General features: G+C 46.3%; 1 protein-coding gene across 6 annotated transcripts in view; it reads right to left on the bottom strand.

The window, feature by feature from the left end:
• The window catches only part of SETD1A (SET domain containing 1A, histone lysine methyltransferase), a 30,673-nt gene extending 11,924 nt beyond the window's left edge, over nucleotides 1–18,749 (bottom strand). Inside the window, exons 1-14 of one of the 6 annotated variants that reach the window (XM_083584130.1) lie at nucleotides 18,418–18,749; nucleotides 16,597–16,715; nucleotides 14,558–14,710; nucleotides 9,159–9,254; nucleotides 7,943–8,213; nucleotides 7,741–7,847; nucleotides 7,121–7,344; nucleotides 5,903–6,968; nucleotides 4,255–5,157; nucleotides 3,151–3,327; nucleotides 2,880–2,967; nucleotides 2,621–2,754; nucleotides 1,668–1,743; nucleotides 585–860 (exon numbers count right to left, since the gene is read on the bottom strand). In XM_083584130.1, the coding sequence (XP_083440256.1) occupies nucleotides 585–860; nucleotides 1,668–1,743; nucleotides 2,621–2,754; nucleotides 2,880–2,967; nucleotides 3,151–3,327; nucleotides 4,255–5,157; nucleotides 5,903–6,968; nucleotides 7,121–7,344; nucleotides 7,741–7,847; nucleotides 7,943–8,213; nucleotides 9,159–9,254; nucleotides 14,558–14,695 (3,556 nt within the window). In that variant the 5' untranslated portion in view covers nucleotides 14,696–14,710; nucleotides 16,597–16,715; nucleotides 18,418–18,749. Of the gene's footprint in view, nucleotides 1–584; nucleotides 861–1,667; nucleotides 1,744–2,620; nucleotides 2,755–2,879; nucleotides 2,968–3,150; nucleotides 3,328–4,254; nucleotides 5,158–5,902; nucleotides 6,969–7,120; nucleotides 7,345–7,740; nucleotides 7,848–7,942; nucleotides 8,214–9,158; nucleotides 9,255–14,557; nucleotides 14,711–16,596; nucleotides 16,716–17,362; nucleotides 17,770–18,365; nucleotides 18,388–18,417 lie in introns of those variants that run through there. The other 5 variants (XM_083584128.1, XM_083584132.1, XM_083584133.1 and 2 more) reach the window with 5 other exon arrangements.
• Nucleotides 18,750–25,181: the final 6,432 nt, after the last annotated feature.

Genomic DNA, 25,181 nt, shown 5'->3' with positions numbered 1-25,181 from the left:
AGTCGATGGAAAACCAAAGAGAAAATTATAGCAGTTGTGTTGTGAGATAAGCAGGAGGTGGACTAGAGTTTTGGCTGAGGAGAGAGAGAGGAAGGGCCAAATTTCTGTAATATTGTAAAGGGGAAAATGACATGATTTGGCAATTGATTAAGGAGGACCAAAGGGAAAACCAAGGCTTGCTTCTGATCAACAGAGTGGATTGTGACGTTGTCAATAGATAATGAGAGAATGGATTGGGGGGGGGAAAAGGAGAGCCAGTCTTTGACATACTGAGCTTGAAACGATAATGAAACATCCAAGCAGACATCTCTCACAGGAGATGCTTGACTGGATGGAGACAGAAGTTCTGGGGTGGAGAAGTAGAGCTGGGTGGCATCAAGATACAGGAGGAACTGAAAGCCATGGAAGTGGGACAACGTTGGGACAACGTATATGTGGCTCACCAGCCCTTTGGTAAGATAATGAGTGCAAACATGGCAATCCACATCTTGGCCTCCCAACGCTCTGCAATTTGTCCAGCTGCTCTCAACACTTTCCCCATCTCCCAGGCAGAGCTGGGGAGGACTTAGGGTAGAGCACCTCACCTTGGAGCAGGCCTGCTTCTGTTTTCTTCTTGTCAAGCTCAGCGCCTGTGGTTTGACGCATTCTCTCTTCCAGGTCTCTCAGTGACTCGGTGGGGCAGCTGTCCATAGTAGATTCGTCCATTTCCTCCATGCTCTCAGCTTCCTCCTCATCAGATGAAGAGGAGGACAAGGAAGAGGAAGACGAAGAGCTGCTCTCTGAATCAGAAGTGCTGTCGCTGTCCTCATCGGACTCGTCATAGAGAGAATACTTGGAGGAGCCGTCGCTCTCACCTTCATCTGCACAAGGGATAAAAGGGGACAGGTAAGACCAGCAACATGGCTGTGAGCATTTCACACTCCCACGCATAGCACAGGCAGAGAGCAGAGTGTGGTCTTTGTCCAAAGTATAGTTTCTGAAAATATTTCAGCTTCCACTTATTTATTTTTTGAAAAACACAATTTCTAGTCCTCACAGGTGGTCCCATTGAAGTTACTAGATATGAGCAACAGGTCCATTTAGTTCAACAGGTCTACTCTTAGTAGGACTTGGTTTAATACCACCCCATGGCTGCAAAGATACACTTGAAAGCACATGGTCATGGTGGATGCCTACTGAAATGTCAAAGGCTGGAGAGACAGTTGAACAACATTTCATGCAAAGAGTGGGGTTTTCAATGATCCACAAAATTCCTTGCCCCTCCCTAAGACTAGCAAAAGCAGAATTATGTAAAACTTTTTTTTTAATTCAATGGTGCAAATAAAAATATGGCCAGATTTGCATATTTTCCACAGGTTGCAGCATTTAGCTTTGCAGAAGGAGGAACTTAAGTACTGAGTATATAAAAAACCCAGAAGCTCTGCCAAGTGCTGATGACCAGCTGGCTTTTCAGCAGAGAAGTGTCCTGAGTGCTTCAAGAACAGAGTAAAGGGAGATGCCACTTGCATTGATAGGGAAACCACACGCAGAAGGGGTATGATTCATACCAAAAGAAGCACACAGATTAGAAAAGACCCTACTATCTTTCATCTCCACCTAAGTCAACAGCCTGTTATTAAGGACAATGTTAGTGACGGCAATTCATCATTTCTGGTAACTGGCAATACCTTCAGATTCCTCCTTCTTCGTGCCACGCTCCCTAGAACCTTCACCTTCCTCCCTCCGCTCCTCCTCCTCCTCCTCCTGTGAAGACAGCAGCATAAAATGTTTCTCAGGGGGTGAAATCTTTTAACAAGCCCATTAGCAGCAGGAAAGGGTACGCATGGCAAAATGTCAGCTCGAACTCCTGAGTCAGAGTGGCTTGAAGAGGGCAGGACTTCAAAAAGGAACTCAAGTCCTGCGGAATGACTTGAGGCTACAAGCGCAACTGGAAAGTGATTTCGCTTTCAGGGCTGCCTCAGCTGCTTGAAGAAAAGGGAGCAGAGGTCGAATGGGGGAGAAGACGCAGAAGAAAAGGGAGGGCCTGGAAACCCAGCAGCAAATGGCAGTCAAGCTGTCCAACCGTGCCAAGGACATAACAGCATAGCTAAGTGAGTAGTAAAATGCTCATCAGGCTCTGTGCTCATTGACAGCCACGGAGGAGAGATGGCACACCGAAGGGCTTTGCAGGGGATGGCCATTTAAGACTGCAGGAAAGCAGGTGTGCAGTCCTGGTCCGGGTCCAACAAGGCACCAGGTCAGGCACGGTGGGGGAAAGGGGAGCTCTAGGATCCAAACTATTTAAGAATTCTACCACAAAGACCTATTCAACTGCTTTATGCTGCGTCCTGGCCAATCACTGGGGGAAACTGAAACTGGTTAGAGTAGCCTTTCTCAACCTTGGATCCCCAAACATTGCTGGACTACAACTCCCATCATCCCTAGCTAGCAGGATCACTGGCCAGGGATCATGGGAGTTGTAGTTTGACAACACCTGGAGACCCACGGTTGAGAAGGCTGTACCAGAGGTTTCTCATAGAGGTAGGAACAGCCAAAATGCAACCTGCTTTGAGGTTCCATTTACAATCAAGCGGTGTATAAATTAAACCTAAACAAATAAATAAGGGGACCTTCTTCTCACCTTCTCAGAGGATGAATCCTCAGATGCTTCCTCTCCCTCACTATCCAGACAGAAAAGTTTCCGCCTTTTTCCCGGCCCTTTGATCCGTTCATCATCCCTCTTGGAGCTTTTGGGTACCTGTGAGGAATCCTTATCTGCAAGGTGGAACAGGGGAGAGAGAGGGTAAGATTGAGTTAATTTAAGGATAGAAAACACTCCCTTAATTATGAAAAAAAAGTTCAACCATCACCCATAACTATCCAGGGCTGAAGGAACTGACCTTCCTCATCCTCTTCCGCAAGAGTAGATGGGTGTGGCTGCTTCACTTCGCTGTCCTCCGAGATTTCGGATGGCTCTTTCCTTTTCACCTGGAACAAGAGGATCCCTGAGATGAGAAGGGCTTAGAGAGCCATCACTCAAGCAAGTGCTCAAACCAGATTTTGTCTCTTATGACCCCCATCCCACTTATAGCCTCCTGAACAAAACAAGGTTTTCAGATCCTGAAGCTGGATTGCTGCCACAGCCAACCCAAGAGGATCCATGGCCCTCACCTTGAAGGATGGGAGTCCCAGAACTCCTCGAAAGCCAGTCCCAAAGCCAAACCCTTCCAGGCCACCAGTGCCACCACTCTTGGCCCAGTCAACCAGGGACAGCAGGGCAGGGTCTTTCAGCTTTGTCTTGTCTTTCTCCTCTTCCTTGACTGGCTGCTTGACAGTACTCTGGAAAGGCTGCAGATAATGAGAGCTGGGCATTAGCAGCAGTGATAAGAGGCTGAGGAAGAGGGTTCGGGATCTGGGATGAGGAGTAGGCAGAGCAGCAAACCCTTGGTAAGTCACATGCTCAAAAAGAGCAGAACACAGAGACTTTTGACAAGAATGATTTTTGCAGCGTCTGTCAAAGTTGATTAAACAGCACCCTTTCTAACCATTTATGCAGACAGATTCATTTCCTAAATGCAGATATCTCATTAGGTTTATCTGCTCCACATTCCCTGTGTCTCTTCATACCCATTTGTCCTGTTCCTACATCCTCATCCAAATCTCTTTACTAATCCACCCTGCTGCCTCCAACACACTTCATGCCTCTGATAAGCTTCTACTTCCCCACACGCCATCCTGCAAGCATCGCTGCCATCCTGAGGTTGCAGAAGCGAGGCTTGTACAGTGGTACCTCGGGTTACATACGCTTCAGGTTACAGACTCCACTAACCCAGAAATATTACCTCAGGTTAAGAACTTTGCTTCAGGATAAGAACAGAAATCATGCTCTGGCAGTGCGGCAGCAGGAGGCCCCATTAGCTAAAGTGGTGCTTCAGGTTAAGAACAGTTTCAGGTTAAGAATGGACCTCCGGAACGAATTAAGTTCTTAACCCGAGGTACCACTGTACTTGCTTTGGAAGATGATAATCAGGCATTCGTACAACCTAACCAGTCCAACAAAGTTGATGTTGAAGAATCATTGCTTCGACACTGGTGATCTTTGCTTAAACTTAAGCCTTTCATATCACTCGCAGCAAAGAAGGCCCCACAGCTCTCCCAAATCCCCACGACCCCCTCAACACGCTATCCCTAAGAGTTAGGAACCGTGTCTCAAACCTACACCCCTTCCAAGACTGGGGCTCTTGGCACCCTCCCCCGCCTCCCCCGCACAATCACCTTGGCCTTCTCCTCCTTGCGCTCCCACCACTTGTCAAAGGTGTTGAAAGCCACGTTCTCCACCATCTTGCGGTTGAGGTCACGCTGCATGATGCTCTTCATCTCCTGCATGAGTGTCTCCAGGACGCTGTCCACTACAGAGGCATGGGGGTCCTTGGGAAGAGGTGGGGGTGGAGCCACTTCCTCCTGGTATCCCCATGGGGAGGCCCGGAAATCAAGGAGGCGCTGTGGGGGTGGCAGAGGGGGCTGCTCTGAGGAATGCTGCTGCGGCTGCTGCTGCTCTGAGGCCCCCACTGCTGACGGCTGCTGCATGAACAGCTGGTCTCTCTGGAAGTGGCGGTTCGCCTGGTCCAGTAGGTAGCTGTGGCCGTAGAGGGGGCGGCCGCAGAAAGAAGCCGCCTCCCGGTGGTAGGGGAAAGGGTCCTCAAACTGGCCTTTGCTCTGACGCAGCTGCTGCAGGCGGCTCAGCATCTGCGTCTGCATCTGGAAGGACATGGGCATCCCGCCCCACTGGTTGCCCAGTCGGTTCATCAGCTCCATGGAGTTGACAAAGTCGTAGATGTGGGGGGCACCCCGGCCTCCGCCCACCACCCCCGCGCGCCCTCTGAAGTCCGAGAGGCGGTGAGCATGCCGTGGGCCAACCTGGCCGTAGTTGGAGAGTGAGTGGGTCTTGCCTGCCAGGTGCGGGAGGGAGACAGACATGAGAGGCTGTATCGGGTAGGCGGGGGGCGGCTCTGGTCGGTGGTGGGGGGTAAAGGAGGACACGCCCAGTTGCATGTGGCCCAGGGCTGACGGCATCACAGGAAAATGGGGTTCAGACACCCCTGCCACAGGGGTTGGGGGTTCGACCTCTGCTTCATCCTCAGAGATTTCCATGTCTTCACCTGAAGATTGTTGAGATGCCTTATTTGGGAGGAGAAGGGGAGGGAGGGAGATAGCACAGTGAGCCAATTGTCTGGCTTCTGCAGTATGCATCACTCATTTCCCTGAAAGCAATTGCTGCAAACCACCTCCCAAAACACTATCCCCCATTCCTGCAGGCCAGTCTTTTCACCTGTCTAACCCTAACAATATCATTAAATTATTCACACTACATAATAATAATAATAATCTTGAAACAAATTCAAATTTCATGATGCCGCCAAAGTCAAACATAAAAACTCTAGCCTCAAGTTATCTCTCATTCTCCCAATTCATAAGACACCGAAGATACCTAGGTAAGTTCCTAGCCCTCGTGACTGTGCATAAAATCTTAGAAAGCTGGATGCAGCATCTGTTAAGAAGGCTGATATTCAGGAGATGAGATGATACCTGCAAGGATTTCTGCAATCAGCACCTCCCTACAGTTCATCATCAATGCCCTGTTAACTGTCCCAACAAACATTTCTAATGGTTCAAAACCCAAGATCTGCAAGTGCAGCAAACATGACTGAATTTATGTGACACACATCCAAACACATGCAGTGCCGCGTAGAGTACTGTATTTGTGTTCAAGGTTCCAGCCTGCCACCTATACCTTCTTTCAGAATATACCACTGCATCCCACCCCTCTCAAGTCACTCAATACTCTATGGTCAATGAGCTGGCTCGGTCCTTCACTCACCCCCCCACCCAAAAAGTTGCCACATTCAAAATCCTCAGAACTTACTCTATCTTGTCCATTGGCTTTGGGAGATTCTGCTCCTGATCCCATGTCCAGCGCTGGCACCACATCTTCAAAACTGACAGGAAGGGGAGGCGGTGGAGTGCAGGGCCCATGCGGCTCCACTCCTTTGGGCCCTCCCTTCTCCTCGTCTTCCTCTTCCGTGTCCAAATTGAGGAAAGAGAACTTGGACCTTTGCTCCTTGAGCAGCATCTCGATGCGGGAGTCCAAGCTGCTGTGCTGAGTGAAAGGGACGCTCTCGTTGGTAGTTTCAGGCGCAGGGGAGCCAGACCGGGCTGGCGAGGTCTGCACAGCAGGGGAATGGGACCGGTCATCGGCCCCTGCAATGGTTGCTACTGCTGGGCTGGTGTTCTCTTTTGTTTCCTGAGCAAGAAATTCGGTAGGAGGCAAGGAGTTGGCAGCAAAAGTCTCGGCTGTGGGGAGCAGCCGGTAGTCCTGGTCCACGGCAAGGGGTTCCACGGGAAGGGAGAAAGGCTCCGGAGTGGCTGTGTACGGTGGGTAGAGAACGCTGGGTGCTGGAAAGGGCTCTGCACTCTGCTGAGTGAAGTTGTGGCTGTTCTGGAATTGAGCACTATCTGGGGCTGGGGTGGCCACAGACGACGAAGAGGAGGAGGGGGTGGTGACCGTGGGGGTGCTGACGGTGGAGGAAGGAGTCGCCTCATCCCTCTGGGAGCGCTCCCTGTGCCGGGAATGGAAACCAGAGTCCTCTCTTTGGTGGGAGCGATGAGAGGAGGAGGAGGAAGAGGAGGGGGTGGAAGAAGACGGGCGCCCTTCTGAGGTGGATGAGAGGCGTTGGTACCGGCTGCTGCTGCTGATTGTGGCAGCACTGCCACCGCCACTGCCACCGTCAAACTGCTGATTGTAGGGAGGGTAGTGATGGTCATTGCTACGGAAGTGGGAGGAGGAGGAGGAAGAGGACGAGGAGGAGGAGGAAGAGGACGAAGAAGAATAATGCCGACGCGAGTACGAGTCTGGAAAGCTGTTCTCATGTCGGCGGGATTTGTACGATGTTGACTCTGGCTGGTAGCTTGAGTAGCCTGGAGTCCCTTGCCTTGAGGAGGAAAATTAAGAAGAGACAGTACCATGAGTTACCAGTCTTTGCTCTTTCCCACTTAGCTAGCCCTGACAGGCTGGCTCAAGGATGCAATGCCACTGAGATCACTCCCCCAGGGCTTAGGGCAGATACACATATAAATCACCCACCTGCTGGAGTAAGCAGAATCTTGAGAATATGGCGTCCCTCCCCGGGGAGTGTATGGTGTCCCCTGGGACGACTGTGGCGTGTACTGGCCATACGAAGAAGGTGTATCCTGCCTACCACTGGAATAAGGAGTGTCCTGAGAGGAAGGTGTGCCATTGCCAGGCGTTGAAGGCATTGTGTTACTAGCGTACGAGGAGTCTGTTGAGTGGCGCCTTCGGGACTCTGACTGCAAAAGGGAAGGATTGAGAGCAGATTATTCACCATGCAGTCCCACGTAGACTGAAATGTGGGGACCAGTCATGTAGCTAATTCCAAGCTGACTTGCATGCAGCCCCCTCCGAAGGAAAATACCAATCATTTAGCAAAGGAGCAGGACTTGAGCATTGTTTTCCTATGGGTATTGACAACCAACAGGTGGCAGAAACCTTGTGGACAGGCAGAGCAGAGAGGGAAGACAGAGGAGTAGTGATGGGACGGGAAGAAAGTCAAAGGATGGCTATTTTTTTTTTATCAGGAATGAGGATCATATCCTGGACAGAGAAGAAAATCCTTCAATGAGGCTTCCTGTGGAAAAGTGGCCCTAAACCTGGACAATTCAAATGTGAGACTTTAACAGACTCACCGAGTCCGCTGGGAACTTCTCATTGAGTGTTTTGCCTCCAGTGGGGACAGTCTGGGGTGTATAGGAGCCATTCACAATCAGTTCATAATACTTCATTCGCTGCTGACCTGTGGAGAGAAAAGCCGTTTATTGGAAAGGGGAACTACTCTGAATCAGAGGTGGCAAGACTGAACCGAGAGTATGGCCGGAGGAGGACAAGCACCTTTGATGTCGAGCTGAGCATGAATGATGTTGCCCATGACCGAAGTGTTGTGCAGGTTCTTGACTGTTTCCTTGGCTCCCCTTGTGCTGGTGAAGAGCACCTTGGCCAGGCCCAGGTGCTTGCGGTTCTTCGGATTGTAGAGGATCTCAATCTCCTCAATGTCTCCATACTTTTTGCACATGTCCGCCAGGAAGGGCTCCTTGATGTTGTCATTGAGCCGGGCAAAGGTCACCTCCTTCAGAGGGATCTGACCCACATAGAACTCATCCAGCTGCAAAAGAAACAAAAGGGAAGATGGGGCGAGGGGGCTAAATCAATTGCCAAAGAGCATACCCCCCACCCCAATAATTAAGAAAAATCATCCGATGCTCTGGATAGTCAGCAAAAGCTTTAAAATGGGCTGCCAATAGAGGTTCAGAGATTGCAGAACTGCTGGGTGGACCCTTCATCAGTGCATTCAAGATTCCTGAACCTCCTATTTTATGCTTGTCAAACTGCACCCAAGACAAGATAACCTTAAACACACACCATTTCCCTGCCCGCCACTACCACCCTAGCAATTTCCCAAGACAAAATCGCCATATCTGCATGAATCCAGACAATTTGTTATAGTCAATGAACTTTACATATTCTTAATCTGCCCAGTTTGTTACGAAGGCAAATTCTGGAGCTTTTTCCCCTTTGAAGAATTTTCAACTGTTTTTTGAACCCAGCTTTTCCCTGTGGAGGTGCACATTCATCATCCACTGACATTTCACAACAACATATTCAAAGAACTCAGCAATGAGTACAAGAATAAAAAGAGATGCAGTTTTCTTTGCCATTCCTCTTTTCCTGCACTCCCAAACCTCCCTTCCATCACATTTCTCCTCTTAAGATTGAATTCAATAACTATTCTCTCCAAGACACAATTGCTGTCTTTTAGCCCCAAGGTCAAGGCAGATCAGGACATATATTTGTACTTCACACACACAGTTATCAGATTTCCCACAAGCTGTCTTTTCCTCAAGATGACCAGAAATGTAAGCAAATCCCAGGTTAACTATTAAAGGTAGAATTCAGTCAATTAATTTACAGCCTGACATAAAGCTATATACACTTGGCCACTCCTGAACATTTACCAGGCTTCCAGGTAAGGAAAGATGTGGCAGCAATGGTGTGCTGAGGATTTGGAAGACTTGGAGAAGGATACATGATCAGGTGGGGTGTAGCTTACCTTAAACTTTGGGACAGGGAGGGAAATGTCTCTGTTCTTGGACCATATCCTGCGTCTGGGATCCCGCACATCACCCACAGGAGCGTGGCCCGAATCCTTGAGAAGAGATTTTGTTAGGCATTAACAATGCAAAAAGCCTTTACAGGAAACAGAACTCCTTGGAATAAAAAAACTGCTTCTTGGTTCTGCCCAGTGTTAGAAACTGAGATATGAAAGCTAGGAGCTAAATGACACCTTAAACCTAGGTTATGGGCGTGACAATAGAATGTCTAGGCGCGCTTTTTTATAACAAGAATACAAAGCTGAAAATGAATGAACTGCAGCTAAAATCTTTTTTTTTCTTCCAATTTTCACATGGTGTAGTCCTTCCCCTGCCCACCCCTTAATACTATTAAGAGAATCTCTTCTCCAGTCTTTAGAGAGTAGATGGAAGTGCGGAGGCAGAAAAAGGTCCTCCTTTCCTTCCAGTTTTAATCTAAAATCTTAGGTGCAGTTCTAAGCTCAGAAACTGCTCGCGCTAATGAAATTCCCTGTCACAAAATGCACCTAGAACAATGGGAGTTTCGAACACTGGTTCTGCCCCAATACTTGACAAAAATGAAACACAATTGGAGACTCGGATGAGGGATGGGGAACTTGTGGCCCTTCAGGTGCTGCTGGAATGGAACTCCACCCAGCGTCACTGACTATGCTGGCTCAGGTGGTCAGCAGCTGGTGTCTGACAACATCTGGAGGGCCACATGTTCTCCAGCCTTGGCCTATGTTGAAGGTTTCTGGGTTCTCAGGGGAAAGGCAGCAAGACAACTGGGACAGGATGCAGATCACACACTATGATTCTCTGCAGCACTGCTTGAACACTGGAGAATCATACCCCAGTAAAGTTCTCCAAGCATTCAAGCAGCAATTAATCTGGATTAACCAGAAAAAAGTAAGAGCCCCAGATATGATACGAAACAAAAATGAATACTTTAGCTGTAATGTTCATTAAAAGGCTGAATCCAGGTGAAAAGAAGACATTAATACAAAACAAGCAAAGCATGGGAAGATTTAGGAAAAAGTATTTTAAAAGGCAATAATGTACATTAGGACTTTGTGTATGTTTCCAGTTATTAAGGACTGCTCCATAGCGTTTCATGGTGATTTGCCATTTGCAATGGGAAAAAAAGATGATAATTCTTCTCAGTTAAGGATCTACATGTGGACTTGTGGCTCTGGTGTGAGCAGTCAAATTTCCTTCTAAGCTGCTCCCAGAATATAAGCAATAAACATGTCTATATCTGGGCCCAAGTGAGTGAGATACACTAGTGGCTGCTCTTGAGGAATGCTATAAAAAACTGTGTAGAGCAGATTTAGAATTTTGGGGTGAACCGAAGTCCCACCTCTGTATGGATTCATTTTACAGACTTGAACAAGTTCCTCTTCCCTCACTTCATCCTCCTGATAAAGACAAACACCGGGGGGGGGGGGGAATTCTGCAAATTAACAGTACTATATGCACTATTAGTAGTAGAAATAGAGGTAAGCCCAGGTGTGCATATGGCCATCGTACTCAGCTTCACTTCCACCCCAACCCAAAGTGACTTATTTGGAAGTAAATTTCACCAAGTTACATTAAAGCATATTTCCAATAAACCTTATTAGAGAAAAGGGGGAGGGGATTCTGGGCAATTACGGGTCTGAGTGCTACAAACTGTTATTCTTCTATGGAATTTTAAGGCTGACTCCCAGTGTCATTGATGCTTATTTGAACAAACATGACCCAAATCATCAATTCATCATAGATTCAAACACAGCACCTTTTCTCTCCCCTGTCCACCTGCCCCCAGGCTCTCTATAGCTTTGAACTGTGTCTTTGTCACAGCTGCTTCTTCTGTTGCTTAGGGGAATTTTCAAACAAAGCAACAGCTACAAGGGAAGCAGACTCTCAGGCTAGAAGAAAAGTGAAACTAAGCACATCAAACGTTGCCATGCTATGCAGGAAGAAAAGGGACTGTAAACAGAGGAAGACACAGCTCCTCCTTTGGCTGCAAATGATCAGAATATTTCAAGAAGGAGCTACACTAATTTTTTGGCAACCCTCTCAGCATGTAGAATCTTTTGGATTTTGTGCTCATTACATTGGTGAGACATGATGCCAGAGCTGTCACTGACATCAGGAGCCTAAGAAAGGTTAAGGAGGAGAGGGGGCTGCATGAATCAGGCATCTGTGTTTTCACATTTGTCTCCTATATTAACGAAAGGACTAGCATAACAATATTTTATTAGAGCTTGAGGTACATGTAAACAACCATAGGCACACATCCTACAGCCCAGTTGTCAAAGCTTGAGTTCCACAGAGCTAGATGGGAATCACTGCAAGTGTATTTATGACCGCAGGCTTACTATTTTAGCACCAAACATTTAAAGCTGGAAGCCTCATGCCAGGTGTTGCTTGAGAATTTTGTAAAATTAAAAAAATCAGTGTAGTTGTGAAATCAGTAGCCAAAGTTACAGAATCCTAGACTTGAAAGGGTCCAGAGGGTCATCTAGTCCAACCCCTGCAATGCAGGAATATCTTAACTAGATTGTACATGATAGATGACTATCCAACCTCTGCAGAGGGCAACCTCTGCTTAAAAACCTCCAAGGAAGGAGATCGTTCACCACCTCTTGTGGGAGTCTGTTCCACTGTTGAACAGCTCTTACTGTTAGAAAGTTCCTGCTGATGTTTATTCGGAATCTGCTGTCTTGAATCCAATGGTTCAAGTCCTAGCCTCCGGAGTAGGAGAAAACAAGCTTGCTCCATCCTCCATGTGACAGCCCTTTAAACCAGAGCTTTCCCAACTTTTCACACTGGTGACACACTTTTTAGACATGCATCATTTTGCGACAAGGTAATTCAGTTTACTAGCAAACCAGAGGTTAAACTAACCCCTTTCACGTCCCAGCAGGAGCGCAGGGAGAATTGCATGACACACTAACACACAGTTTGGAAAGCTCTGCTTTAGATATTTTAAGATGATCTCAGTCTCCTTTCTAGGCTAAACAATCCCCACTCCCTTAACTGTTCCTCCATACCCTTAATCATCTTGGTTGCCCTCTTCTGCACATGTTCCAGTTTGTCAATATCCTTCTTAAATTGTGGTGCCCAGAACTGGACCCAGGACTCCAGGTATGGTCTGACCAAGGAAGAATATGACAGCTCTGAAAGGTTCAGTTGCCATCTTGATTCAAAATGGCATCCAATGGCATTCAAGGTAAAGGTAAAGGTAAAGGTACCCCTGCCCGTACGGGCCAGTCTTGACAGACTCTAGGGTTGTGTGCTCATCTCACTCTAGAGGCCGGGAGCCAGCGCTGTCCGAAGACACTTCCGGGTCACGTGGCCAGCATGACAAGCTGCATCTGGCGAGCCAGCGCAGCACACGGAACGCCATTTACCTTCCCGCTAGTAAGCGGTCCCTATTTATCTACTTGCACCCGGGGGTGCTTTCGAACTGCTAGGTTGGCAGGCGCTGGGACCGAGCGACGGGAGTGCACCCCGCCGCGGGGATTCGAACCGCCGACCTTTCGATCAGCAAGTCCTAGGCACTGAGGCTTTTACCCACAGCGTCCCAATGGCATTCAAACATAGATAAAAACCTATTCCTTGATGTCAGAAACAACTACGCAAAATTTGGTTGCAATAGCTTAAGAGGCACCCCAATGCGTAGTTAAACAAACAACTTTCCAAAACAGATAGCAGATTAGCAAAGGGGCTAAAAAGAGATTTTAGTCCTTATATTCCAAATTCCAAGTACTATAGTGGTTTTGGGAGGAAATCATATTTGAAACAGGTTGTTTCAGTCTCAATCTCTGTCTGTAAAGTGGGCATAACACAGTACAGTCTACACAAGCTATGTGGGAATAAGTTCCATTGATTTCAATGGATCTTGCTTTTACAGTGCACAGGAAAACAATGAAAGTTAAGCAGCAGAAATTATTCTATAACCAACAAATAATGGACCAAACAACCAAAGGTAGCCTCAGAGGTGGGTTAACGATTAAGAAAGAAATTTTTCAAGTATGGCAGGCAACCCAAGAGACAAAGACTATGCTCTTCAAACTGCTCCAATGCTACAAGGTCCATCCTCATTTCTAGGAGGAAATTAAAATGGAACCAAATAGCAGAAGGCAAATCAAATGTTAGCCAACAGACATAAGCCCAATTGTGTCTTGCTTGAACTGGGGCAGGTGTCTGTTGTCTGTACTGAAATTCATAATTTGCAATAACACACTATAGGATACAAAGAATTTGACCTGGAGACCACCAAAAGCTTTCTCTTCTTTAACACTATGCCAGCAATGTCTGACAGAGATCTAAATCAAATGCCTTTTTCATTTTCTATTGCTTCTGCTAATAAGGAAACTCATTCATAAAATAGCCATAAACCAACCTAAACATTTTTATTTGCACTTTTATAATCATTTTAAAGCCAGAAAATCTATATATAGGTGCAACCCAGGGAAAGTTAAGCCACTTAAGTTCCTATTTGTTTCAATGGGTCTTAATTGCTCAAGTCCCAATTATTCCAGTGGCACTGAAAAAGTGGTGACTGACTTGCTGTGAGATGAAACAAGAGCCTAAGGAGTTCATAAACCCAGGTATACCTGGCCTCCTCTACAGTCAAAGCACCCCTCCTCATTCCCACCCTTTGGGGAGGCTGCTACACCTTTAAAAATCCCTCAGTAGGTGCCCGATGAGCCACAGGCATATTTCCTTTTCCTGTTCACCTCTCACACCATTGTTCTCTCAGTAGCCATCACCACACAAAACCCACCTGCCATGTTTCCTGACAGCACTCTTTATGTTCCATGTTAAAAAACAACAAATGCCAAAAATGGAAATGAACTTATTTAGAACTCCTAAAAGGCAGCTTCAGTTCTTCAGAAGCCAACATCAAAATTTTAGGCATCAGCCCTGCTCAGAGATCTGCAAAGCATTCAGATTGCTGCATTCAAATATCCAGTATCTAGAGCCTCAATGCACAAGGACACAGAAATTTGTACGGAAGCTGGGGTTAGGGACCCTGTGACAACCAGGAGGAGGAGAAGGTGCACAAAACAAGTAATCTAGGGACTGTGTGGCACAGAACTGACCCATCACACAATCTGAGCAACAGTGCCTTGGATTCTGCTGTCCACCCAGAATCAACAGAACACCAAAAAATTAATAATGCACCCACTCCACACACAGTACACTGACAGAGCAGGAGAAGCAGAGAGCTTAAAACCTGGAGAACACAAATGAATAAAGTGGGTACTTGGAACAACCAATGGATATTACACAGCAGGAAAGGTAGAACCACCCTCACTTTCTCAGCACAGCTCAAACAAATCCTCCCCAACTCCATCCAAATAAGAATCCAGTTCTGTCCACTTACATTAGTGCTGAAATGTACTCCATCATAGCGGTAGACCTTGTGCGGGGCCCGCTTGAGCACTGGGTCAACGATGAGCTTGTAGTTTCTCCACTGGAAGTTAGGGGTTTTCTGGAAGTCACCCCCACCTTCCTGATCCATTCTGACTCATTTACCCTAGAGCAGTAGAAATGGAACCAGTGCATTAGATAATATGATTACTAATATGAGAAAGAGTTAACAATAACAAAGGAGCCCACTCCTGGCCATTTCTGAAGTAGACACCTTTGAACCCAGAATAGTCACCACCAGCAGATGCGCCTGTATATCCCAGAACTAGAAGAGGGTTTAATATTAAACCGCCTGAACAACTGTACCTCTTCTCCATAATCCATTTACTATCGCCAGGGCTATTACTGTATTGCACAAGCTCAGGGACTTGCACAGAGGTATTTGGCTGTCCATTTTACGCTTCCGTACAATGCTTCCGAGCACAATTCAAAGTGTTGGTGCTGACCTTTAAAACCCTAAACGGCCTCAGTCCTGTATACCTGAAGGAGCATCTCCACCCACATCGTCCAGCCCAGACACTGAGGTCGAGCGCCAAGGGCCTTCTGCTGGTTCCCTCGCTGTGAGATTACAGGGAACCAGGCAGAGGGCCTTCTCGGTAGTGGCACCTGCCCTGTGGAATGCAACTACTTTATTTTTAAAAGACAACTGAAGGCGGCCCTGTTTAGGGAAATTTTTAATGTTTGATGCTGTACTGTTTTTAATATTTGGTCAGAAGCCACCCAGAGTGGCTGGGGAAACCCAGCCAGATGGGCAGGGTATAAATAATAAATTGTTGTTGTTGTTTATAAAACTTTTATTAAATTGGCCACTTTTGAAGAGGGATGAATTACATACATACTCAGAATTGGGCTTCCTGGATTTGAGATTTGCAGAGCTTTATTGCAGGGACTGTGAACCTGCTACAGTTCTGCAAGATCGCATGGAACAAAAGCTGTGGTATATAGTGCAGATTTTTTTAAAAAAGCAAGCTTCTGTTCCTGTGATTATAAAGCATCCTTGTTGAGCTGTTTTAGATACCTGCTAAAAATATTTGTGTTTCAGCAATTTTACTTGGATATGTTAACAAGTTACATATACCTGTTTTTACATTTTCCTTTTAAATTTTGTTTTTAAATTTTAAACTTGATACAGATAACAGTTTTAAATTATTTCATTACACTGCTTAGGAATTCTTTGATTAAGTAGTTTATAAATTCTTCTAAAGCAATAGCAAAAATACACAATTATGAAGAAATGCTTGATAGCATGCAGGCAGTCCCTGCTCCAATCTTGGTGAGTTGTCTGAATAAGATTTTGAATTACTAAAATGAGACATTTTTAGCCTTGCTCCTCCCATGCCTAAAATATGAATAGTAGAATAAATTGTGCAAACTAAGAGAAATTATGTAACTTGTGCAACTGGAGCAAATTTGTAGCGGTATAATGGCCACTGATTACAATTATCTGACAAATAATTTATAGGGGGACCAGAGTTTAGCTTTTCTTGGAGCAGAATTTTTTTTTAAGCACAGAGCATACACGGTCCTAGTTTTAGAGTAGTTTAGAGTTGCCACACTGGTGGCAAACAGCTTTGCTAAAATAGGAGCAAAATTATAATAATTACCCTGTGCAAATTATTTTCACACATATGCCTCCTTTAATAATATACTCCCTGAATGTGCCATAACTGAAATAACTGAGGTTAATGCCTGAAAAGCATCACCTTGATAAATCTCTTGGTCTGACCTCAAAGTTATTTTTGCCCCTTTTACATATTTGAAAAATGTTAATTTAATACATTATCCTGCCCTTATTCATATTCAACCTCCTATCGAATATGAAGAATATAATTACCAGAACCACATGCCCTCTCTAAGTATAATGCAAATTTGAGAAGCCCAGCAATTTTAACCTTGCAACGTGCTCATTGCATAAGAACAGAAATATAGATCTCCAAATAAGTGCAGCACAAAGGGAATGCATGAAAGCAAAAGGCAGGAATAAAATTGTACCTGTTGTGGATTATCTCGTCTGTGGTCAAGCTATTACAGCTGTGTGTTTTTTCTTCCTTCGCAATAAAGCCTGGTTGGAGTTGGTTCAGTCCATAATGTGAAACAAAACACTTGGGAAACTAGGGAGAAAGTACAAAAAGTGAATGTAAAAAAAAGCAAATGATGGATACGAATTTGCATAATGAAACATTCTCAGGCAGTAGAATAAAAAGACTTCCTTGGAAGACAGATGGCATGTTAGAATAGGGAATGCTGGGAATCAGGACTCCCAATTCTATCCCCTGGTGACATGTATTCCTCCTTACTTAAGAGGAAAAGTTACTTATGCTCACAAATTAAAAATTAACCAAAATTATGCAACAATGCATTACCCTAAAACTAAAATAAAGCAAGATGAAGCAATCTGAATTCAGATGCCTCCAGCTATAGGAAGATTGCATACTGTAAATTAAATTCTCAAAGTGGGATTACGAAATCCATAGCCCTCCTGTTCTGCTGGGGTCTACCCACAAAGTTTTCCCCCCTATTCTTCAACTTTATCAATAATCATCTTCCTCCGCATATTCGGCTCCTCCCCATCAACAGATTTCCTGATAAAAAGGCTTGCCCTAAGAATTATTTTCCCCATCTAAGTTTTTGTCATTCTGAGATGTTCTCTGTGCCTCACAGTCTTCACCTCTAATTTACTTCGCAGTTAAAACATTGCAAGGTTTACCTGTTGTCCCCCCATTTTGAGTATTCCTCCTCTATCCTCTAAAGGCCTTACCTCTAAGCTTTACAATTTATCACGACCTTTTTCAACTTCTCTCCAAGCCATCCTGAGTTAATTGTTCCCATTTGTCTATGGGAGCGCTCTCTCTCTCTCTCTCTCTCTCTCTCTCTCTCTCCAGCCCCTAAATACATCCATCAGTTCTCCCATTCTCTCTGCCCATCTTCATCTTTCACAGAGTCATGCAGATATGGAAAATCTATTCCTCACAGACATCTCTGCAACATCGCCCATTTCTACCATCCAGCCAATCGGTGGAGATCTCCCTTCTCCCCCTTCCCCTCTTCAAACCCTGTCAGATCATTCTTCCCTTTCAACCTCACCCTCCATGGACCGTTTCACTCTGCCCTGCTGCTAATGGGACCCCTCAAAACAATCTGATTCTCTCTCACCCCCCCAAAAAAACCACCCCTCGTCAAATGCTCTCCTGCCCCTCAAAATGCCCCTTTCCCTATAGGAATTTTCTATTCTGTAGCATCGGATGCCACCCAACGGGCCCTTCTTTCCACACCACGCCTCCTCCCGTTGTTTTGGGGAGGCTCGTTTCGCTTCCTAAATGCATGCCTCCAGCGGGGGCGGGGGAGAAAACTTCAGCACCCTCAGTCAGACACCCCCACCCCTTACCCCCACCCCCTGCCAATGCCCCCTGGGCGCCCAGCCTGGTCAGCTGGAGGAGGGAGAGGAGGAGGAGAGGCCTTCCTCCCACGACCCCCTTCTCAAAAAGGCCTCTCCCACCTCCCCCCCCCAAAATACAACACCCATAGTGCCTGGTGCCTCCCCACACAGACTGCCCCCTCCCCAAACCCCTCTCTTCAGTTACAACCCCATCTGCCCTTTTGGGGGGGGTCCTCCCCTCCCTTCAGGTGCCCCGGCCCCGCCCACCCAAGGCGCCCTCCTGCGCCCTCCCCCTGCAGCGCGAGGCCTTCTCCTCCCCCGCGCCCCCCCACAACGCACCCGTCACTCGCGCGCGTTCTCCTCCCCCCCCCCGTCCCCCCCTCACCAGCGGAGGGGCTCGCGCGCTCCCCTCTCCGCCTCCCGCTCGCTCGCGTCACCTGCTCCTACCCGCTCCTCCTCCTCCTCCTCCCTTCTCTCAGGGGGCGCACGCGCGGCGACGGCGGCCCCCCCTCCTCCTCCTCCCTTCGTCCGGCCTCTCGCGCTCGTTCGCGCGCTGCCTCCCTCTCCCCCCGCGCGAGCGAGCGAGCTCTCTCTTCTTCTCCCTCGCGCTCTCTCTCGGCGTCTCGTGCTGCTCCGCCGCTATTCTCGCCTCGCGACCTGTGAAGGGAGGACAAGGGGGGGAAAGAAAAGAGGGAAGGGGAAAAGGGTGACAACCCTCTGCCGCTGCCGACAGGGACCAGGGGGCGGGGCCAGAGCGCTCGGGCGAGACTCTCGGGCGAGGCTCTCGCGAGAACCGCTGCTCCTCTCCTCACCACCACCGCCCCCCTCCCTCCTCTCTATGGAGACGGTTTTGCCGGCTCTCCGGCTTCGTCGTCGTTGTGTTGTTGTTTTTTCTGATCTGCGCTTTCGACACTGGGCTGTGAGAGGGGAGGGAAAGGCAATCCACCGTTCACAGGGTCACGCATTTCACTTCGTTCTCCAGTGCTCCCGCAGAACATTAGGTTGGTTGGTTTTTGTTTTTTAAAACCCTTGTTTGTTTGTTTTTTTTGTGTGTGTGTGTGTGTGTGTGTGTGTGTGTGTTTTCTGCGAACGTAGGATGGTGGCGAATCGTTCAATTCGAAATGACAACTAGACTTAAAAGATGGGGAGGGCGAAGATCTAGCCCTCGATTCTTTCCTCGCACATTCGCTGCTGGACCAACCAAATAAAACGAATTACGCTTATATGGTGGGTGCTTAGTACAGGTTAGGTACTCCGCTGATGAGAGTTTGCAAGGCGCCCAGACGACCAAAAAAAAGGTGGCACCGACGAATCTGCGGGAGCGAAATCTAAAGTTATAACGGAATGGCAAACTTAGAAATGCGCGTGACGCTTTCGCGACAAAGAGCGAAATCGCTGCTATTTAACCCATTTAACAATTGCAATGAAGGTAACGGGGGTTAGCACAGAAATTCTGAGTCTGCACTGTCATTCGGAGAAGGCCCATGTAAATAATTCGGCCCGAATCTACCGAATTGAAATCGCAGCTACCCCAAAAGGTGGTACTGAGCTAACCAGAGTCGACTTCGATACTTTCGTCCGAAAACGAAATTGTAAAGTCTCTTAGCAAAACACCATCGGAAAAGCCAGTAAGAGAGATAACTATTCCTCGCATTAATATTCGGCTATTTATTTATTTTTAAATACTGGTATGATAGTGTTGAATCTGCTTGGGCAAAGAAAAGAAATTTTTTTAAAAATAAAAAGCAATGTTTTCAATTCAGGTAATTTTGACACTTTGCAAAATATTTGTTAGAATAGGTGGTGACCATTTTTATTTTTAAGTAGCAGCAAAGGACAGTCCTGTTGCATGTCAAGGATCAAAGGTTTACAATACTCTTCTCTCCTCCGCACCAAGAAATTGCTCCTGAATTCAAAATATAAATACAGTGTGTGACACCTTGATTGTACATATGCATGCACACACACAGTTGATTTTCATTTAGGCTTGCTACATAATGAAGAAACATACGTTTTGATTTTGTCCCTAAATATAAGTATATAAGTATATTTAAAGCCTCTCAGCAATACTTAGCTCAGTTGTTTGCTAGTTCCCTTTTACTCTGCTTTATAGTGTGGTGAAATACTGGAGAGAGGAGATTACTCCGGTTTTGGATAACTGAGCCCTTTCTTCCATTTTCATATTTTGCAATATTTGAAAATTTCCAGGTGTAAATGTTGGTGAAAACTGTTATTTAAACAAAAACCTAATATTCTAAATTTTGGGATGGAAAATCCCAAATTATTCTGAGATCCACATGATTTGCCATAGCTGAAAGTCTGGTGATAATATGCTGATGTCTGGCAATGTTCAGATATTTAGGTAACATCGCTCCCCCCCCCCAGTGATTCAGCCTTACCCATCCACTTCCTTTCAATGTATTTGAATGATTTATCTTCCCATTTTGTTTTGATGGTGTGTAGAATTTTGGCTTATCATCATGTATGCAATGAGTCTGAATACCTTTGGGAAATGATGTGACATTTCTTGGCTGGGCCAACATCTGTCAAGCCAGGGCCAAGCCAATGACACAGGATATTTTAATTTAATTATGTAAACAGAGTATTTTGCATTTATAGTATTTCCTCCCTCCCCCCCCAAAAAATGTTGGTTTTTTTAAACCCATCCTAAGCCCATAAGAACAGAGAATAGAAGCTGAAATAATAAAAGAAATAAGAGTCACTGATACAGCAGACTTAAGTGTCTGCTTCAACCTCTTCTGTCTTAAAAAGCAAGCTACAAATGAACTTGACCATGCCAATTCAATTTCCATATGTGTTTGAAACTCCCAAACTGAGAAAGAATTGTGTATTTATTTTTGCTTTTTTAAAAAAATGTTTCCAGAGTCTTATAGCTAAAGCCAGACACCCTATTTCGGTCAAAGGATTCCTTTCACCCTTTTGAAAACAGTACAGTATTGAGATGTGGGCAGGATGGGGTTAAAGGAGTAGAGTGTGCTACTCATTTTGTTTTCCACCAGAGGGCACCACATGTTCAGGTCTAAAAATTTAACCTCTGGCTGATCTCTACAAATACATAGGCAGGAACAAGAGGATTAGTGGCAGATTGATTTTGACCCCTGTACCTTTCCACAAAGGTGGTGTGGCTATAACTCCATTGCAGAGCACATGGTTTGCATGTGTAAGGTCCCAGAATCTATCCCTGGCAACTCCTGATTCCTATGTGCCTCTCAGTGTGAACCAGATCAACCTGGTACTCTTCCAATGTTTTCAGACTATAATTCCCATCATCCTTGACAATTGGCCGCAATGGGCGAGGCTGAGGAGAGTGATATGCCCAAAGTATCTTGAGGGCCAGGGGTTGACAGCCTCTGCTTATAGCTACTGCACAATCTGCACATGTCTGAAACCATTTTTCAATGGCAAGAGTCACTATCTAGCTAAGGGGTAGCAAACATGGCACCCATCAGATGTAATTGGACTACAGGGGCCATGGATGCTGGGAACTGTAGTCCACATTGGAAGAGCGCCAGATCAGCTACACCTCTTCTGACTTATTAGCCAGAACGTCGGTTTGCCCACACCCAAAGGTTGCAACTGCAGCAAAGGAGCGTGTTTGCAGGCTTTGTTGAATGTCCTTTTCCCTCTCCCTAAGGAGTAACCACAGCAAATCCTAACGCACCCAGAGTTAAGAAGGCTGGGGAGACTGTGCTCCCCCCCCCCCCGCCCAGTTGTCATTTGTTCCTGACCACTGTCAATGGTGTTTGGTGTTGCGGAACAACCTCCCTTCAGATGTCAAGGAGATAAAGAACTATATAACTTTTAGAAAACACCTGAAGGCAGTCCTGTATCGGGAAGTTTTTAATGTTTGATGTTTTGTTATGAAGCTGACCCAGCCAGATGGGTGGGGTATAAGTAATTAATCATCATCATCATTGACGTTCACTGTCCCAGGATAATGTGGTGAAGATTCTGGGATGGGTGTTTACTTAGGCCTGATACTCCTCTGGCTACATCCACACACGTGAAAGTGTGTACTTTGGAACCTGCATGGAAGCCCAAAGCTTGCCTAGTTTTCTCTTCCAAACCTTGGAGGGTACATAAATATTGTGTGTGTGTGTGTATCCCAGCCATCCAGTGTTCTTGCTCCCATCCAGCCTGGAACATTAATGAGACTCTGTCTCAGCCCACTGCTGCTTTTGACCTTCTCTCTCCGTTTCTCAGGCCTTCTTGGCTTCTTCCCAGCTGGGACCAGGAGTATTCCCAGACAGCGTAAACATTTCACCAACCTGGGAGCACAGCCAGGGTTCGAAAGGGATTATATATATAGTTCAGCTCTTGTCCAGAAGGGAGGGGACGGGAGGGCCTTGCGAGATCAAGAGTTGTCAAAGCCCAGGGGTGGGAGAGACAAATGTTCCAAAACAAGGAACAGAATGAGGAGAGGCAAAAGAGAGCCAGCTGTGGAAGCATTTCTGCAGCTTGAAAAGGCACACCAATCCCCAGAGTGGTTTAACAAACAAGCCTTCCTTTCCAAGGGAACTCTGGGAATTCTAGTTCTGAGAAAGGAACAGGAGTCTCCTAGCAACTCTCCACAGCCACAAACTACAGTTTCCATGATACAGTGGTACCTCAGTTTACAAACTTAATCCATTCCGGAAGTCTGTTCTTAAACCAAAACTGTTCTTAAACTGAGGCGCGCTTTCCCTAATGAGGCCTCCCATCGCCAGTGCCCTTCCACCATTCGGATTTTGTTCTTAGACTGAGGTAAAGTTCTCAAACCAAGACACTATGTCCGATTTTGCAGACTTTGTAAACCAAATCGTTCCTAAACCGGACTGTTCTTAAACGGAGGTACCACTGTACTTTGGGGGAAGCCATGACTGTTAAAAGTGACCTAAAGGCACTGGACATGTCTGGTGTGGCTGTGTCCTCAGGGCAGGACTAGGGATGCCCAGGTTTAAATCCCTTCCTTGGATGATTTTGGGCCACTCTCGGCCTAACTCACTTCGCAGGGTTGTTGTGAGGATAAAAGAACCATAGACACTGCCCTGAGTTAGCTCCTTGGAAGAAAGGGCAGAATATAAATGCAATGATAAATGTATGCTCTTGCAATCATTTCAAGTACTTAGGTTTTTGGGAACAGTTACTTTCTAGTAGATGGGGAACCTAAGGGCAGCTCTGCTGGTTCAGGCCAGAGGCCCATCTCACTCAGCACCATAATCACATTGTCTACAACAGCCTTTCTCAACCTGTGGGTCCCCAGATATTGTTGGACTACAACTCCCATCACCCCTAGCTAGCAAGGCCAGAGTTCAGGGATGATGGGAATTGTAGTCCAACAACATCTGGGGACCCATAGGTTGAGAACCGCTGGCCTACGAGAAGATTGCAAGCAAAACCAGAGCTCAATAGCAACCCTCCCCATCTAGTTCACCCCCCTGCAATGCAAGAAACTTAACACAGTCGCCCATCCAATCTGAAACCATCCTGGCTCCAGCAGCAAAGCCCATCATTCGCCTCTGGAAAGCACTTCCTGTTGCCTCTGCTGAATCTCCACAAATATTCACCTTTGCTAGGTCACCCTAGGTTCTCAGACTCTGGAGAGAGAGGGAGAATATCTTCTCTCCATCCATGCAACCGCGGCTTCCTCTGAGACACCATCAAGATATGCAGAGGTCCTCAAATCAGTTCCCTACATCCTGTGTTAGATCGGGTGACAGACCGCCGGTGCTCAGCTGCTGGGGAGGTGTTTGGATTGGCAGAATCTCTTGCAGGAGACACAAGGCTATATACACTCAAATGAGCCTCATGAGACCTGTGGGATACTAGACCGGCAGGGTAAATGCCAGTTCCACGCTTGCAGTCTGCAGTAGTGCAAGTCCATTCTGTCAGCTCCACATTCTGCCACCTAATTCTGCTGTTCTGTACAGATCCGGAGTGATTTCTGTAGAAGAGAGTCAAAACGTTAAGAGAAAGGAGAAGTGGGCTGGAACGGCAATGGCAGGAAACGTGGGGAAAACATTAACAGATTGGGACATATTTTTAAAAAAACAAAACCACACAGCATTACACAGCACTTTGAGCAAATAAAAGAAGAAGAGAGAACTTAGGTTCAAAAAAATAAATGGAAAGTCAGACAACCACTGGTTAGCTTAACACATACTTCAAGAAGGCAGCTGAGAGAGAGGAAACCATATAGCGGTATTTTAAAATTTTGTTGATTTCTTAAGAACAACGGGTTGCACACATGCAGTAGGTAAATATTTAGATATGCAAGTATCTGAGTTGCACACAGCTCCTGATCAGATATGATTGGAGCATAATGCTAGCATTCACTATGCCAAACAGAAAACTGGTCCAAAAACCATTTGAGTAAATACACAATTGGATAACAAACTCTAAAAACAGAGTCCAGAACCTGCTCCGAGCAAAACTCGGCAGGGAGCATTCCTGCCACGGGTGTGCTTGCACCTACCTTAAGAACAACAGTTGTTCGTTGCAAGCAGTAATTTTAGTACAGTGGTACCTCGGGTTAAATGCTTAATTCGTTCCGGAGGTCCGTTCTTAACATGAAACTGTTCTTAACCTGAAGCACCACTTTAGCTAATGGGGCTTCCCGCTGCCGCCACCACGCCACGATTTCTGTTCTCATCCTGAAGCAAAGTTCTTCATCCGAGGTCCTATTTCTGGGTTAGCGGAGCCTGTAACCTGAAGCGTATGTAATCCGAGGTACCACTGTGCTACTCAACTTTGAGTAGCACCAACAGTGCTGAACAAGCATTTTATGCCTCCAACTAGTGGCTGTTTTGTGAGTAGAAGTGTCACTGAGGTTGAACATTAAGTTGGTATCTCAGCTCAACAGAGCCATTGGGCCAACTTGCCAGGCAAATGCTTCCACAGGTAACAAAAATCCATGCATATAGAAGGCCAGGCTGAAGGCTAGGTTGGGAAATCCCTTTCTGTCTTAGCTTTCAACCTGCAGGGTTATGTTCTTGTATATATGTTATTTTGGGGAAAAGAATATTTACACATTTCTGCTTTCTGAAATAGTACATATATGGTGCCGAAGAGCAGCTTGAAATAAATGTTGCACACTTCCTTAGAAGAACAAAGCACACACACATATATACAAACGAAGAAAATTAAAAATGGCCAATTGTGGCTCACAATCTATAGTTCCCATGAAGTTAACTTGGACAAC

The sequence above is a fragment of the Podarcis filfolensis genome (genome assembly GCF_964270895.1).
Source record: "Podarcis filfolensis genome assembly, chromosome: 13".
Lineage (NCBI taxonomy): Eukaryota > Metazoa > Chordata > Lepidosauria > Squamata > Lacertidae > Podarcis > Podarcis filfolensis.
Note: the sequence above shows the minus strand (reverse complement) of the source record. Positions and strands in the feature narration are given on the sequence as shown.